Here is a 14732-nt window from a genome sequence, read left to right on the forward strand (position 1 = left end):
AAGCTGATCTCTCTCTTTTGCTGCATTTGTGTTGAATGAATTTGTTTTAATTGCCGCTGTTGTGGATGGTGCTGGTTTGTGCTTGTGTCCGCAGCGGAGTGGGTCTTGCTCGGGCACACTTCGAGAAGCAGCCGCCCTCCAACCTTCGCAAGTCCAACTTCTTCCACTTCGTGCTGGCTTTGTACGACAGACAGGGTCAGCCGGTGGAAATAGAGAGAACCACCTTCGTTGACTTTGTAGAGAAGGAAAAGGTGAGTTTGCACATGTCACAAAAATCAAATATTTTCACTTTTTAGCCCATAATAAAATCTTTAAAATAAGCGTAATGTTTCGGTTTCAGCCAGCTGAACAAGGGCCTGTTCAGGCAAAGTGATAAATTACCAGACGTGTGTTAACAAAGTGGCCAGACGCACACAGCAGGGTTCATGAGTCCAGAAGGCTTCCCCGATGTGATTTTAAGATGTGGTTTCCTGAAAGACTTACACGCTTCTGATTATTTTAGCTTTTCTTTACAATTGCAAAATCTTCGAAATCAATTTGAGACGAATTTACTTAAAGGACTAAATCACGTGCGTGGACACTTTTTGTGCTCAGCTTGTAATATCAGATCAGGCTTTTCAGACACTTCACGTGTTGTTTCTTTTCTGCAGGTGTTGCCATTTTTTAACGAGCATCACTATCAGCGTTTGATACGTCGATTAAATGTAATATTAATCTGTTTGCAAGTGTTTTACTCTAAATGTTTGTTTTATTCATCAGCATTTAGTATCCGCTTGTTTATCATTATTATTAGATTCAAATGTCCTTCTGCTGTTGGTCAGTGTTAATAAAACATTTTAATATTATGCTGTAATTTATTGGATATAGAAATTCTTATTATTTGTTATGTATTCATAAGCATTTTCCATTTCCAGCACAGGTTAATAAAGTTGTGAATATAGCTATTTGTAAAAAAAGATAATAAGTTTAGTTTACAGAATATATTTAGACAAATGACACAAAGGGAAGCTGCTACAAACAACCTTTTTTCTTTTTCTCGTGTGGTTGATGGAAACGAAGTGATTTGAACACAGTTAGAGAGACGTAACATGGTGAGAATCTAAAAATATCAAGTTGTGGACGCGCAGTAAAAGTCCCAGGAGGAGAGGGTTTGCTTGCTCTGACCGGCTCTGTTTGGTTTAATTTTCATAGGAAACGACGGGGGAAAAGACCAACAATGGGATCCATTATAGACTTCAGCTCCTCTACAGTAACGGTGAGTTTAGTTTCCATAATTTTTATGGAGCAATAACAAAAGCAGCGAGGGAATGATATGTTAAACCAAAGAGTGGAAACTGAGGAAACAAAAGCTCTTTTCATTTTGGAGTATTTTGTTAAATGGATTTATTTTTTGTTCTTCCGGTGTTTTATCTGATTAGTAAAATGCTTTAAATGCTGTTATTTATACATTATTACCACAACATTATAATTATTATAATTATAAAAATAATAATAATAATTATTATTGTCATTATTGTGCTTGCTGCTGCTATCTTCCCCAGTCAAATTTGGCAGCAGTAAACAAAAGCAAAGCAGCAAAATGTAATGTTTCCCAACCTCACCTCTAACATTTATTTTTTTAGTCTTTGTGCCTGGACTGAATAATTTAATTATATTGATTATAATTCAGAAAAACCTGCTGTGTGCGTTTTCACAATTAAGTCCTTAATAAATGTGTTTTGAGATAAAAATCAACAGGGGGAGAGAGAAATAAATTAAAATTTCAAGTTCCAAGCAAACTGACAGCATGCAACAAATACTGAGAGTCAGTAGGAACAGTTTGGACTCATTCGTTTTCCACGCAGAGCCTCACAGGGAGGGTCAGAATGAATAAAACGTGTGATCTGAAATATCAGCCATAATGCGGAAAGCTTTGCTGCAGATGTGATGTGAATCGTGCTATATTTTGACTCTGTGTCTCTGCAGGCATCAGGACAGAGCAGGACTTGTATGTTCGTCTCATCGACTCAATGACTAAACAGGTAAGAGATTTGCATTAAACTACAGCTCCAAAAAATAAACTGCATCAGTTCAGGTGGTTGTGTTGGTCTAAATGTTGTCCCCACCTACAGCCTCCCCCCTCCTCCTCCTCCTCCTCCCCCTCCCCCCCGCCCCGTTGCATGCCTGTGTCTGAGACCCTCAACTTCAGCACAGCACAGCCGGCTTGATAAACGACCTGTCTTACCTGTGGAATACATTTACAGAGGCCCAGAAAAGTAGAGGACATGTGTCCTCATACTCTGCCTCTGCACAGCAGTCTGTAAGTGGGGATGGTGTGTGTTTTTATAACCATCAGGCAGTACATATATACAGTATGTGTGTGAGGCAGGGTGATTGTGCGCACACACTGTGCGAATATCCCGGTGAGGTGCCGAGGCTGTTGTGTGTTAGTGTTTGAGAGAGACAGTGATGCATGCCAGCTCACTTTTTGAGGACCTTGACCCTCATTTCCTCAATGTGAAACAGAACAAACTCTCCCTGAGTGTGTTATGGCCAATTCAATCACACAAAGAAATACAGAGCATCACATGTGGGCTGGCACACACTGAGGGAATTCTTCGTTTGGACGAATTAGACAATGAAGAAAATAAGCCGCTTCAACACTGTTTTGATATCAGGTCTTTTGTTTTGCCAATTCTGCCTCTAGTGCCATTAGGCTTGAAGAGAGTTTGCCTTAGAATGAAAGGAGTAGGAGGAGATGTTGTTTGTGCGAGTGCGTGTGTTTTTGCATGTTTATTGGTGTGTGCATGTGTGTGTGCGCGCGCCTCTGTGTGTGTGTGTGTGTGTGTGTGTGTGTGTGTGTGTGTGTGTGTGTGTGTGTGTGTGTGTGTGTGTGTGTGTGTGTGTGTGTGTGTGTGTGTGTGTGTGTGTGTGCAGGGTGATCACAGCCCTGGAGAGTATGTTGAGTGGGGTTGGAGGGGTAACCAGACTAGATTTTTGGACGCTGTGCTGTATGGACCAGATGGTGCACTATACTCCAGTCTGGCAGTCCAACTGCTCACTGTACACAGCATATAAACATACGTGCACGCACAAACACATATGCACACACACACACACACACACACACACACACACACACACACACACACACACACACACACACACACACACACACAAATGCTTTCTCTCTTACTGTCTCTGTCAGAACAGAGCGTTCCTGTTCAGGAGGACTGGATTCCCACGATACACACATTTGCCAGATAGACAACACTACTCCCAGATGAAAGACACACACACTTTTCTGTTTTTTATTTGCCCCTGCAGCGTGGCTCACTTTTTTTTTCTTTCAGCATGCCACATTAAAAAGAAAAAAAAAAAAGAAAAAAGAAATCACAGTTGTTTAAAATTTCTGTGATTTTTTTTCTTCCATCCTTCAGGCAATTGTCTATGAGGGCCAGGATAAAAACCCAGAGATGTGTCGGGTCCTGTTGACCCACGAGATCATGTGCAGGTAAGACAAAATACACCCCGCAACATCTGCAGTTTGTTGGTCCGGCCAATGTTTCGTACTTTGACTCAAGATGAGTGTTTTTCTCACATTGGAGGTGCCTTTGTTGGCGTGTAGAGGAAGCAAAGACGTGAAGAGCTCTGCTAAATTACAATAGGAATCTTAGCATTTTCCTCAAAGTGGGTTGGGGAGATGGGCCCTGGCCTATTTCTGTTGATAGGGATGTGTGTGTATGTTTCTGTGTATATGTGTGTGTGTGCATCCCTCTCATGTTCAGCTAATTAGGACAAGGAAAAGCTCATTACTCAAACCCATCCTCCTTAGTCTGTGTAATACATGCAGTTTGCTGTGTCCTGACAATGAGGTATGTGCAGAGGGGGACAGACTCGAATTACCCATAATATACACACAAGCGCACACACACAGAGTCACATATACTAAAGCAAGCGCAGATTTCACAGGGCCGTCACTGCATTTACAATCAATAAAAGCATCATGCAGCATGTGATTGTCCCTCGCAAGGATTCAGAAATACATGTCGAGCTACATGTAGAAAACTGACTGGTGGCAAAATGTAGCCACTTCCTGGTTATCACACAAGGCAATTTAGACCACTTGTTTTCATATGCTGCAGGAAACGGTCGAGATCAGAAATCTGATCTGGCTCTCCAAGCCTCCTGTCCTGAGGGACTCAAGAAAGTAGGGGGGAGGGTCACTCTCTCTCCCCTTCTCTCACTCTCTTTTGTGTCTTTCTCCATCTCCTCCCTCTCTCACACACACGTACGGTAGATGCACACATGCAGTCAGACTCAGGTACACACAGACATGCATACTGTACGCACAGATGAGCAGACAGAGAAGAAAAGGTAGATGGGATGATACTTTTGGGGGGGACTAGGGGAGTAGGAGGGGAGGTTGTTTGACGGCACACGACACACTGTTACATTGTAGTGCAGTCAAATGATTCAGAAAGGACTCGTCACATCAGTATGCAACCCCCTTCTACCCAGCATGCACTACTCCCCGGGTCCAGTGGGACCACTCTGTGACCCACTTCTGAGAGAGAGAAAGAGCGAGAGAGAGAGGCGGGATAGAGGGAGGGGACGAGCACCGAGGAAAAATAGAGAACATAAGATGTCTGGTTGTGTGATGTCTGACAGAAATGGAGCTAACCTGAGCCCTGGAGGCTAATTCAAGTTTGTATCCAGCCCCATTCAAGCTCACTGCTTTTGCGCTTCTCCTCCAAACTTTTCCTAAAACCACCCTGCTGATCCCACCTACTGTAGCCCTAGAGCCCCAGTCTTACCTCGAGAAGCCCAACAGAAATCCAATCCACGCTGTTTCTTAAACTCCACCAGAGTCCCACGCCCTTTTACTCTTTTCTCTTTCCTGTAGCGCTCATCTGACTTCCTCTCCCTCTGTGTGCTGTACCTTATCTTGCTTTTTCTGTTGTTCACATGTCTGTGACTAACTCCCCTTTGTTTCTGCACCCCCCCTCCCCACAATCTCCTCTTCTCTCACCTCCCTGCAGTCGATGCTGCGATAAGAAGAGTTGTGGCAACAGGAACGAGACCCCGTCAGACCCTGTCATCATCGACAGGTAAGCAAACTTTACCCTTTAACCTCAGCCGACATGATGCTGCACAGTCAAACACAGACACAGCAGGTATGACGGCGTGCAGGACGCACAGGCCGCGAATGCTGCAGGAACACATTACAGATGCAAAAATCATCACAAAATTTAGAAGTAAGCTGATGAAAGCTGTTATTGACATTTGATTCGGCTGAGAAAATAAAGCCTGCATGCCAAATAAAAGCAGGCCACAGGTTGTTTAAATCTCAGAAACCATAATTGGCTGTGTAAGCAAAATGTGTAAAACAGCAGTAAATAATATTCCAGTGGTATGTGTGTGAAGTGGAGGAGCAATCACAGAGCAGTTGAGCTCTGCTTCAAGTGTGGTCAAACAGTGTTTGTGTGGTTGGGCTGATGACTTAGCTGATGAGCAGTTAGGGTTACAGCTACAGCCTGGTGCGTGTGTGCGTGTGTGTAAATCTCACTCTGGGGCTGAGCGGGCACTGAAGCTTGTCTGCCACTTTTGACACCCACAGACACTCTCCTGCACACACACACACTTTTCTTTGAGTGTACACCTTTCTCCTGCCATCATAAACTACCTCTGACCGATGCAGCAGCTCGCACGATTTACGGTCAATGGGGAAAAAAGAAAAAGCCCTGTAGATTTACAGTCCGGCCTGCGCTGTGTGTGTGCATGTGGCGCACATGTGGACGTACAGTGCGAGAGAAACTATTTGTTTACACTGCAAATGTTGGAGCGTGCAGATTTAACACTGCCCAGACCAGAATGTGACTAAAAACTTAGCCGCTGAAGAGATTTCACCCCAAAACATCACTATTTCTGACTGTATTCTTTGATCTATAACCTGTCCAAGCAACTGCATCACCAGGTAAAAAGAAGTGCATCGTGGGTTATTTAGGCTTTAGGTCTGATTTGAATTTGTCACATTTGAGTGTATTTCTGTGTGTGTTAATGAGGCAGTGACCTGTGCTATCTGATGAACACAGCTGTCCTGTTCTCGCTGCTGCTCTGTCAAAAGCTACTCTTTACCTGTGTATGTATTTGTGTGTGTATTTATGTGTGTGAGTTTGTGTCTGTGTGCGCCACCCTCGTTCCGCTCCGGTGAAGCGGAAGGCCTCACCTCAGCGCTCCCTGAGACAGCTGCACCCCACCACGTGGCCTCAGACAACGCGCCTGCCCATCACTCTGTGCAGTATTTCTGATTTTTGTTTTCACGTGTGCATACTTGTTTGATTTCTCATCGGTGCACTCTGTTGCTCTGTTTTTGTTTTTTTTTTTCTCTTTTTTTTAAGGGCAGCATCCTGGCCCACTACGGTTAAACTTCGCCGTCAGTTTGCCGCAGTTTGAGCAGAGCCACCTTGGCAAAACAGGCTGAGCTGTGTTGTGAACAGCTTTCCCACACCGAGCATGTGTTGTGGTTGCTCGCTAGCGGTATTCCCCCGACACCCAATGGCTCAGGTGTGAGGGCCACATTAACGAACAACAAATTAGAACAGGGGGAGGGAAAACAACAGCAATATCTCCGTTTTCCTCTCCAGCGAGCACTCTTTCTGGACAGGAAAATAGGTCAGGTGAGAGGAGAGAGATTGGGGGGGAGGCTTGTTTTAAAGGGGGAACTGAAGGGGAATAAGGAGAGGAGGGTTTATACGTTTGCTCATTTAGTACCAATATATTCTTGGCAGTTGTAATGATCAGGGATTCATAAACAAACAAACAACTGTGAGGGTGAAACTGACTCAATTACCATGACTTCCCCTCCTTCAAATTCATAAAGAAATACCATCAGCAGCCCCTCTCCACCCTTGAAGTTATTTAGTTCGTTAAATAAGGGCTCGTTAGCCCTCTGCTGTTTCGCAGAGATGATTAGATTTTACAGCCCTAATTAGCTGGGCTAGCTCTAACTCTTCTGGAAGAGTAATGGGTCTGATTGCCTAATTAGCTCTCTCTCGTTAAGATGGGAGAAACAGGCCACTGCAGCAAAACCGCAGGAATGAGAAAAAATAAAGTCAGCTAATGAGAAACTTATTTGATTGTTAGGAGAACAAATCTGGTACAGTGTGGATCGGCAGCGCTCTGGGTACTGTACTCGCTCTCCAGGAGAATCTCTCTCGCCTCTCTCTTTATCTCGCCTCCTGTTGAAAAGAGAATTTGTTTGGGCTTTAAAGAATCTACAAGGAGCAATATGATACAGATTTTAATTATGAAGCGTATTAGGCTGTGATAGCAAAAAAGCACTTTAACATCTTAGGTTTTTTACTCAAGTCGAACAAAACATCCCCCACAGTCTGTCCTCTTTTCGTGCCGTTATGCCATTCAGTTTTACAAGTAACGTTGTCGTCTCTGACTGACTCAGATCAGTTTCAAAGTCCATCTGATCTGCATCAGTCAGTGCCGAAGATGAGGACAACACATGCTATATTTTATGTATTTAACCTCTGAGGTGGTGAGTTCAGAAATTGAGAGAGACCTTGGCCTGTCGTGTTGTGTCTGTGCTTGACACTGGGCAGGGGAAGCAGCTGAAAGGTGAGAGGCTCCTGTGCGCCTCTCAATGTCTTCCCCAGGGAAACATGTGTGGTCCACTTTAGCCTCTTACAGAGGCAGGATGATATGAGGGGAGCCCTTAACCCCCCCACCTCCACTTCCACCTCTCTCTCCATCACTCCTGGTTAACATGGGGTTAATCATATGCAGCCACTGCTAGTCAGTCTATCATGTGCCTGAATGGGCCTCAAATCTCAAACACATTTCCCTCTCTCCCATGAACCCTCTTGTTATCTCTGCTTTTCTTAGATTCATCTCCACACAGAGCTGTTTTTGTTGATTTTCTTGCTGCATCCATATAATTGTGGACTAATCTCTCAACCCTCCTCGCTTTGGGGGTATGACTGTCCCTCCGGCCCCAAGTGTCCTCTCTTGCCTCCTACCACCTGTGTCCCGTGGCCCTTTCCTGCCTGTCCAGCTCCCCTAGGCCTGCTGCAGGGTGTCCCCCAGGCAGGGAGAGCCTCTCTGGAGGCGGGAGAGAAACTCTCTGTGACCAGAGATAAGGATCCACTGGATATCCCTGCATATCCCATGATTCCTCTTTCCAGTCACGGTGCAGTGAGGGGCGGGGGGTTGGGTGCGTGTCAAGTTTACATGCACAGACAATGTTATTTCAGGTTTATAGCTGTTTTGGAGTGTGTGCTTGTGTTTGCGTTTGCACACACTCCTGCAGCCTGCCGTTGATGTGGCCCATTTCCTTGCATGCGCGTCTGTGCTTGTGTATCCGCGTCGATGTTGGTTATTTCCCCAGGAGTGTGTGTGTGTGTTGATAGAGGCCATTTCCTGCCGAGTGTGTGTGTGTGTGTGTTGACTGAAGAATGTCGGGCAGGAAGTGCTCCTCCCGGGGAGGATGATGTCATGGCCGACAGTTTCCTGTTCTGTGAGCCAGTGAAACGGACTCTCAGCTTCACGGTGGGTAGTTAGCACTTGCGGACCTGGTTTTGATTCACCTCTGGCCTGCCTTAGGTCTACACCTGGCTTGGTTTTACACCAGTTAAACTTTGGGGCTAGCAGTGTTCTGAGAACTGCGTTTTCCAAGCTAATGCATTTTGCCTCATAGCTTGTTTGTCAGTCTCCCCCTCTTTGTCTCCCTCTCCAGTGTGGAACCCCCTCATTGTTTTGGTTGTTATGTTTGGATGCACTTCCTGGGGTGAGAGGTCATGTGTTGCCTTGGCTGGGCTAACGTGCGCTAGTGAATAATGTATGTCATTGACTTTATGTCAGCCCTGCCAGCCCCCCAAGCCGAGCCCACCCATGTTTAATTCATCCATCTCATGTGTGTGTGTGTGTGTGTGTGTGTGTGTGTGTGTGTGTGTGTGTGTGTGTGTGTGTGTGTGTGTGTGTGTGTGTGTGTGTGTGTGTGTGTGTGTGTGTGTGCATGCGGGCGTGTGTGTGTGTGTCTGAAATATGTGTGTTTGTGTGTCATTTAGAGGCCCAGTCTGCACCTGTCCAGCCATTAGCCCCCTTCTCATTTGCATTTGATGCTAATGTGGTTTACTGGCAGCGCCTTCCGTCCCCTCAGCTTAGTTTCACTTTCATATCCATGACTATGTGTTAGTGACAAGGTGGAAACACACTTACTGTACAGCTATGCTGCATGGTTCTGACTGTATCTGCTGATGTGCCTGATGTATGAACGTTATCATTAATTTTTTTTTTCCATATCCTGGCTCTGTCTTATTTGACACAGGATAATCATTGTTCCCTCTTTTCTACTTTTTTCCCACAGTTGTCATCCTATTGTGTCTCTGACCACCTATCGCTAGCTTTACATTTCCCTCTAAGACAATGCGAAGCGAGAAACAGCGTCATGAGACCCCGAGGCCGACAGTATCTCTCTTTTGGTGTTTCTCCTCGGGGGAAAAGAGATCTTCTCAGATTGTGCCTTGATTTTCGGCACAGCCTTTTTCTCTTTAGAAGATTTTTGTTTTTTCTCGTTGATGTGCTGTTTCTTTTGTGCTGTCTTAAGGCGGAGAGCTGTATTAGAAGTTATGGGAGGTTTTGAAAAGGACTGGCCCTGAGCTGGTTGTGGTGTTTGTGCAAGGCTCAGGGGCAAAGAGGCAGAGTTGCTGGCTCATCGATATGCAGGCAGAACTCCCCTCCCTCAGGTGCCGGTTGCCTCGCAAATCTGTCTCACACACACACATAAGAACACACACACAGACACACGGACGCAAATGCAGCCCTCACCCTCAGATAAACTCATACACAGCACACAAATACATATGCAGACGCACGCATGCGCAGTTTTAAGAATCCACAGGCGTGCAAAAATGTAACACACACACATACATACACACACATTGACCTGCAGCTCTCTGCATCTGTTTGGTTGTGTTCTTTTTTCCCTGCTGTGGTCCCCCCCCCCCGGGTTGGAGGAAGGTGCAGCCCCAGGGGACAGACGGCTACGCTGATTGACAGCAGGGAGTTTGGAGGTCGAGGAGCTTCTAAAACAGCGCTGCCTCTCTCCCTCTCATCCAGACCTTTGACACTCTCACCCCCAACTACTGGCTCGCTTTCATTTGTGAACACCTCACAAAAAATTAACACATAGTTCTCAGAGTAAACACAGGTCTGATTTCCATGATATGAAATATCAAATGAATGCAAGCTGTTTCTGTTTTGTGGTGAGGAAACATTGAGAAACACACTGGAAATAAGTATTTTTAATGCTTAAGTTTCTGTGTGTGTGTGTGTGTGTGTGTGTGTGTGTGTGTGTGTGTGTGTGTGTGTGTGTGTGTGTGTGTGTGTGTGTGTTGCATTGTTGTGTTTTAATTCTTTCCCCAATAAACTAAACAGAGCTGCAATCACGCTTTATAGGTAGTTAAGCTAATGCTTCCCAGCTGAATACAGGTAACAAGCAGTTTATTAGGGCATATAAACTGTACCTTACAAATGTCATAACAGTGAAAACTTCTGGGCTTCATGACATGAGGAGTGTTTTGGCGAGAGCTACTGTAAATAGTGCTGCTGTAGCTCTGTTTTCTCTGCAAACTGCTTTGTCATTACTGCTTGACATTCCCTGCTTGACCTGGCCGCTCTCCTTGGCCGTTCCCTCTGTCTTTGTGTCAGTGTTTGTTCTGTCCCAGAATGAAGGGGTTTGGCCGGCCAGATCTGACCCAAATGAGTAGCGTCCTACTTCTCTGAGAGCTATTTAAGACATTTTTGGTGGACGGAGGAGCAGGATGGAGCGATAGAGATAGAAGGGGATTTAAATAGAATGATGATATATTTACCATATGAAAGGTCTCATGTATGGTGTGTGTGTGTGTGTGTGTGTGTGTGTGTGTGTGTGTGTGTGTGTGTGTGTGTGTGTGTGTGTTACTGTGAGTGAGGAAAGAGTAACGTTTTCCAGGATTCAGTCCGTGGCTGGCCCTAGAAGATGCACTCAATTTGCTTTTCAAATGAGGCGTGAAGAGCGCGAGTGTGCGCCTCTCGGTGTGATGCTATACATTCAGACGTGCATGGCTATGTGTGTGCGGCAGGAGCAAGGCTTTGTTTTCTCAATGCTCTGATGTGTGTGGACAGTCTAGCGCATGGCCCACTAAGTGCTCTCTCACAGCCAATGTGCTACATGGCTGCCTGTGTTGCTCCTCGTAATTGAATAGACACACCAGCTCCTCTCAGTGAAGGATACTCAGGCCTCCTCTCCCTGCAGGCTGAGCCAGTGTGTCATCGAGTAGTGCAGCTTCCAGCCGCCCTGATCTCAGCCCTCGCAGATGATTCATTGTTTACTGATTATTTCTGCTAAGTGACAACACAGACTGCGAGCCTCATGCCAGCTCCATATACCCCCCCCCCCCCACCTGGCGTCTCATTTCCCATCAGCCTCTTTCCGTCCCATCCCCTCTTCTGACGCTTTACCTCAGTGCTTGTAGCCCAGGATGTGGGTCCAGGTGTCCAGGATGAGTGCTGGTGACCTGCTGTGCCCGAGCAAGACGTATAGTCTGTTGATTGTTTTCCATCAATCTGTCCAGGAAGAATGGATCGCTGGCCAGGCGCTGTGAGCAGCGCTCTCAGTTTCACACGCCACAATGGAAGGAAAACCTGCGCGGCATGGGGGAGACAGGGAGGGAGAGATATGGAGTATGATAGTGGTGGTGGGACTCTGCAACATAGGAATGATCCTTTTAATATATTGTGATTATTCTATGTGAAATTTTCCCTTTTGTTCTGCAGGATAGTTTTGAATTTTCTTTAAAAACATTAAAAAAAACGCCTATATAGGCTATTTAGTAACCATGTCATTATTTCCAAGTTCACCCTTTTCATATCCACTGTTGTGTATGAGTTTTGTGACATTGAGCTTGACTAATTTGAGTTGGAATGTTAAGAGACAAAAGGAAATCTTCAAGGGAGTGTCTCTGCTGTAATTAAACGTAAAGCAGCAACGTCAACATGCAGACAATTATGGTCAACAGCATTGTTCGATCAAAGGGATGATATATTCTTACGTTCCTAATATATTCTTTTTGCATTGCATTAATCATCAACAAATGAGACCCAAGCACATGTCACTGTTCCACTTCAAAAAGCCGAGCCGAATTTAAAGGCCTTTGTTTGTGTTTATGTAACTGATGAGGGGAGACAAAGTAAGGCGTAGGCAATCGACTGAGACACTTTGTTGTTTTACACCGCGTCGCCCCCTTTGTGTGTGCGCTGCTCACGTTGTTTGTTTGTTTACTGAGTGGCTTGACCTCGCTGGGAGGAATGTTGACTCACTTCCTTTTCTTCTGCGTCTCCTTCTGTGTTTGCCGCTCTGATTTTTCTCCATCCATGTGTCTCTCTTCTTCATCTCTCTTTTCTCTCCCTATCTGCCCCTCTGTCTATGTGTCTTCTTCTTTGGTCCTCCCACTCAAAACTCCAGATTTAACTCTGAAGGTTTTTTGGTTAATCACACTTGGAATCTTCCCCGCGTTTGAACGCTCTTTCCTCGGCAGCGCGTTCTTCCTCGATCTCAGCGTGCGGCGCGGGAGACAGTAATGCTAATTATCCCAGTTATTGGCTTCTCCAGCGCAGAGGCTGTGATTTACATGAGGTGACATTCAGTTCAAACGTGCAGACCTTCGCAACCTTTTTCTGGAAAACAATTAACAGCCCCGCTTTCTCCTCTGCCTCCCTCCTGTACCCTCTTTTTCTCTGGCTTCACCACTCCCTCTCTCTCTTCCTCTGGCTATTGTCTTCACACAAACACAGAAGATTTACTGCCAAAAGAGTGAGGGGCGTACAAAGAGGTGAAATTGTTGGTGTTTTTGTCTGTAGCGAGTGATTGCTTGCTTGTTAATTGACTGTTATTCTTGGTGGTAGATATTCAGAGGCGAGTTTGGAGGCAAGCTGACATGGGATTAACTTTGCTTTTACACAATTGTCGCAGATGGTAGTCTTTAAATTGTGTCACGTTTGTACAATAAAAGAACCCAACTTATACAGATCCTCTATGCTTCTACCACTGACCCTAGAAAATTCAAGAAGCACACTATTACATACTTGAAACAGCGCGTATGGACAGACATATAGCCCACACACGCACGTTCAAACACAAAGACAAACTTACAAGCGTGGCGTTAATGAAGCGCGTCTCTCTTCTGTCATGACGCCCATGTTAGCATGACAAGATGTTTACACACACAATCACGGCCGCGCCTCTGATGTGGGCTGGGATGAAAGAGAGATGAGAGAAGAGGAAGAAGAGGAGGCAGAGACGTGACGGTGAGCGCCGGGTACGGACCGCTTTTCTCTGTTTGACAGGAGGACAGTTGTAACAGTACCCCACTGAGAGCCCAGAGAGAGGCGGAGAGAGATAGACAGACAGCAGAGAGGGAGAAAGATGTACCTGGAGGGAAACGTTCTGAAAAGGAAAGATGTTTTTTTTTCTTCTTTTTTTTGTCTGAACTCAAGTACATTCTCCAATCCAGAGGAAAACAATTAGATCCACCCGCTTCCCCTTGTCCCGCAGTGTAGATTACAAATGAGCAAACCTGGCATTTATCACATCACTACAAACATTTATTAAAGCCGGTTCCCCTCTAAAGCTGCAGAGATAACAGTGGGTAATTGCAGAGACTGGCTCTATTAGTTAAGTATGCCTAATGTCACTGCCTCAGAGCATTAATGGACGCCGTAGTATTATGTTCCTGCGCTCATTACCACCCCACTCCCCTTCAAACAGATACACGCACACACATATTCACACACCCTCTCCCCCTCCATTGACCCTGCAGCAGGAGTCTGTGCCACTCTAATGAGAAATGGAAAACACTGCTCCGCAAGCTCCAAGACACACACGCATATGCGGATGCGCACACACACACTCGGCGGGAGCCATTACAAGGGGACAGAGGGGTACAACAGTATAATCACACACGCCCAGGGAAACAATTGTGCCGTTATCAGAGTGATCACATTATAAAAGTTTAATAAACACCAAACGGCCTAATGGTGAATTAGCCTGCATCTGCCCTGTGTTGTGCCAGGCTATAATTAGTGATTTAACAGAGACAAACAAATGTTTTTAGCCAAAGCTTTTCATAGTCAACAGATTCTCAGTTGGACATAAATTATTTGCCATGTCCAGAATTAAAAGAAAATGCGTGGCTGGGTTGACTCGTGACGTTTTCCTTTGGTGATCTTGACTCCGGGACACCAGAAGTCACACACAGCCAGTCACACAAACACAGAACCACTGAGAGCAGAGCTTGGCTCTAGCCCCAGTCTGGTTTTCTAAGTGGCACTTGAGATGTGTATGGAGAGAGGCGGATGGGTGCTTGAGATTGTTGAGGAGGAGAGAGTGAAGGAGGGAGGGAGGGGGGTTGGAAAGACGAAAAGAAACAGGAAGAGATGGAGGTGAATGACGTGGAATAAGTTAGTGAAGAGGAGGGGAAAAAAGGACTCTCCTCCTCCTCTCATGGGCAAAACAAGCAGTTGTGTGTCTGTTTTGATACTGTGTGTGTATGCATGCGTGTGTGTGTGCATTTTCATGTGTGCATATGTGGGAATTGACGTTAAATCGATGACAATTTATAATTTACAATCACAAGGACCTATCACTTTTTATAGGGCCTCCATCCCCGCTCATCAATATTACATCAGGACCCAGACTCTCA

General features: G+C 45.5%; 1 protein-coding gene across 4 annotated transcripts in view; it reads left to right on the plus strand.

The window, feature by feature from the left end:
- Nucleotides 1-14732, plus strand: part of ebf1a (EBF transcription factor 1a) — a 55019-nt gene that overhangs the window by 861 nt on the left and 39426 nt on the right. For all 4 annotated transcript variants that reach the window (XM_070962466.1, XM_070962467.1, XM_070962469.1 and 1 more), the window contains exons 2-6: nt 95-251; nt 1192-1255; nt 1966-2021; nt 3420-3493; nt 5022-5090. In XM_070962466.1, coding sequence (XP_070818567.1) covers nt 95-251; nt 1192-1255; nt 1966-2021; nt 3420-3493; nt 5022-5090 — 420 coding nt within the window. The remainder of the gene's footprint in view (nt 1-94; nt 252-1191; nt 1256-1965; nt 2022-3419; nt 3494-5021; nt 5091-14732) is intronic.

This window comes from Chaetodon trifascialis, chromosome 5 (genome assembly GCF_039877785.1).
Source record: "Chaetodon trifascialis isolate fChaTrf1 chromosome 5, fChaTrf1.hap1, whole genome shotgun sequence".
Lineage (NCBI taxonomy): Eukaryota > Metazoa > Chordata > Actinopteri > Chaetodontiformes > Chaetodontidae > Chaetodon > Chaetodon trifascialis.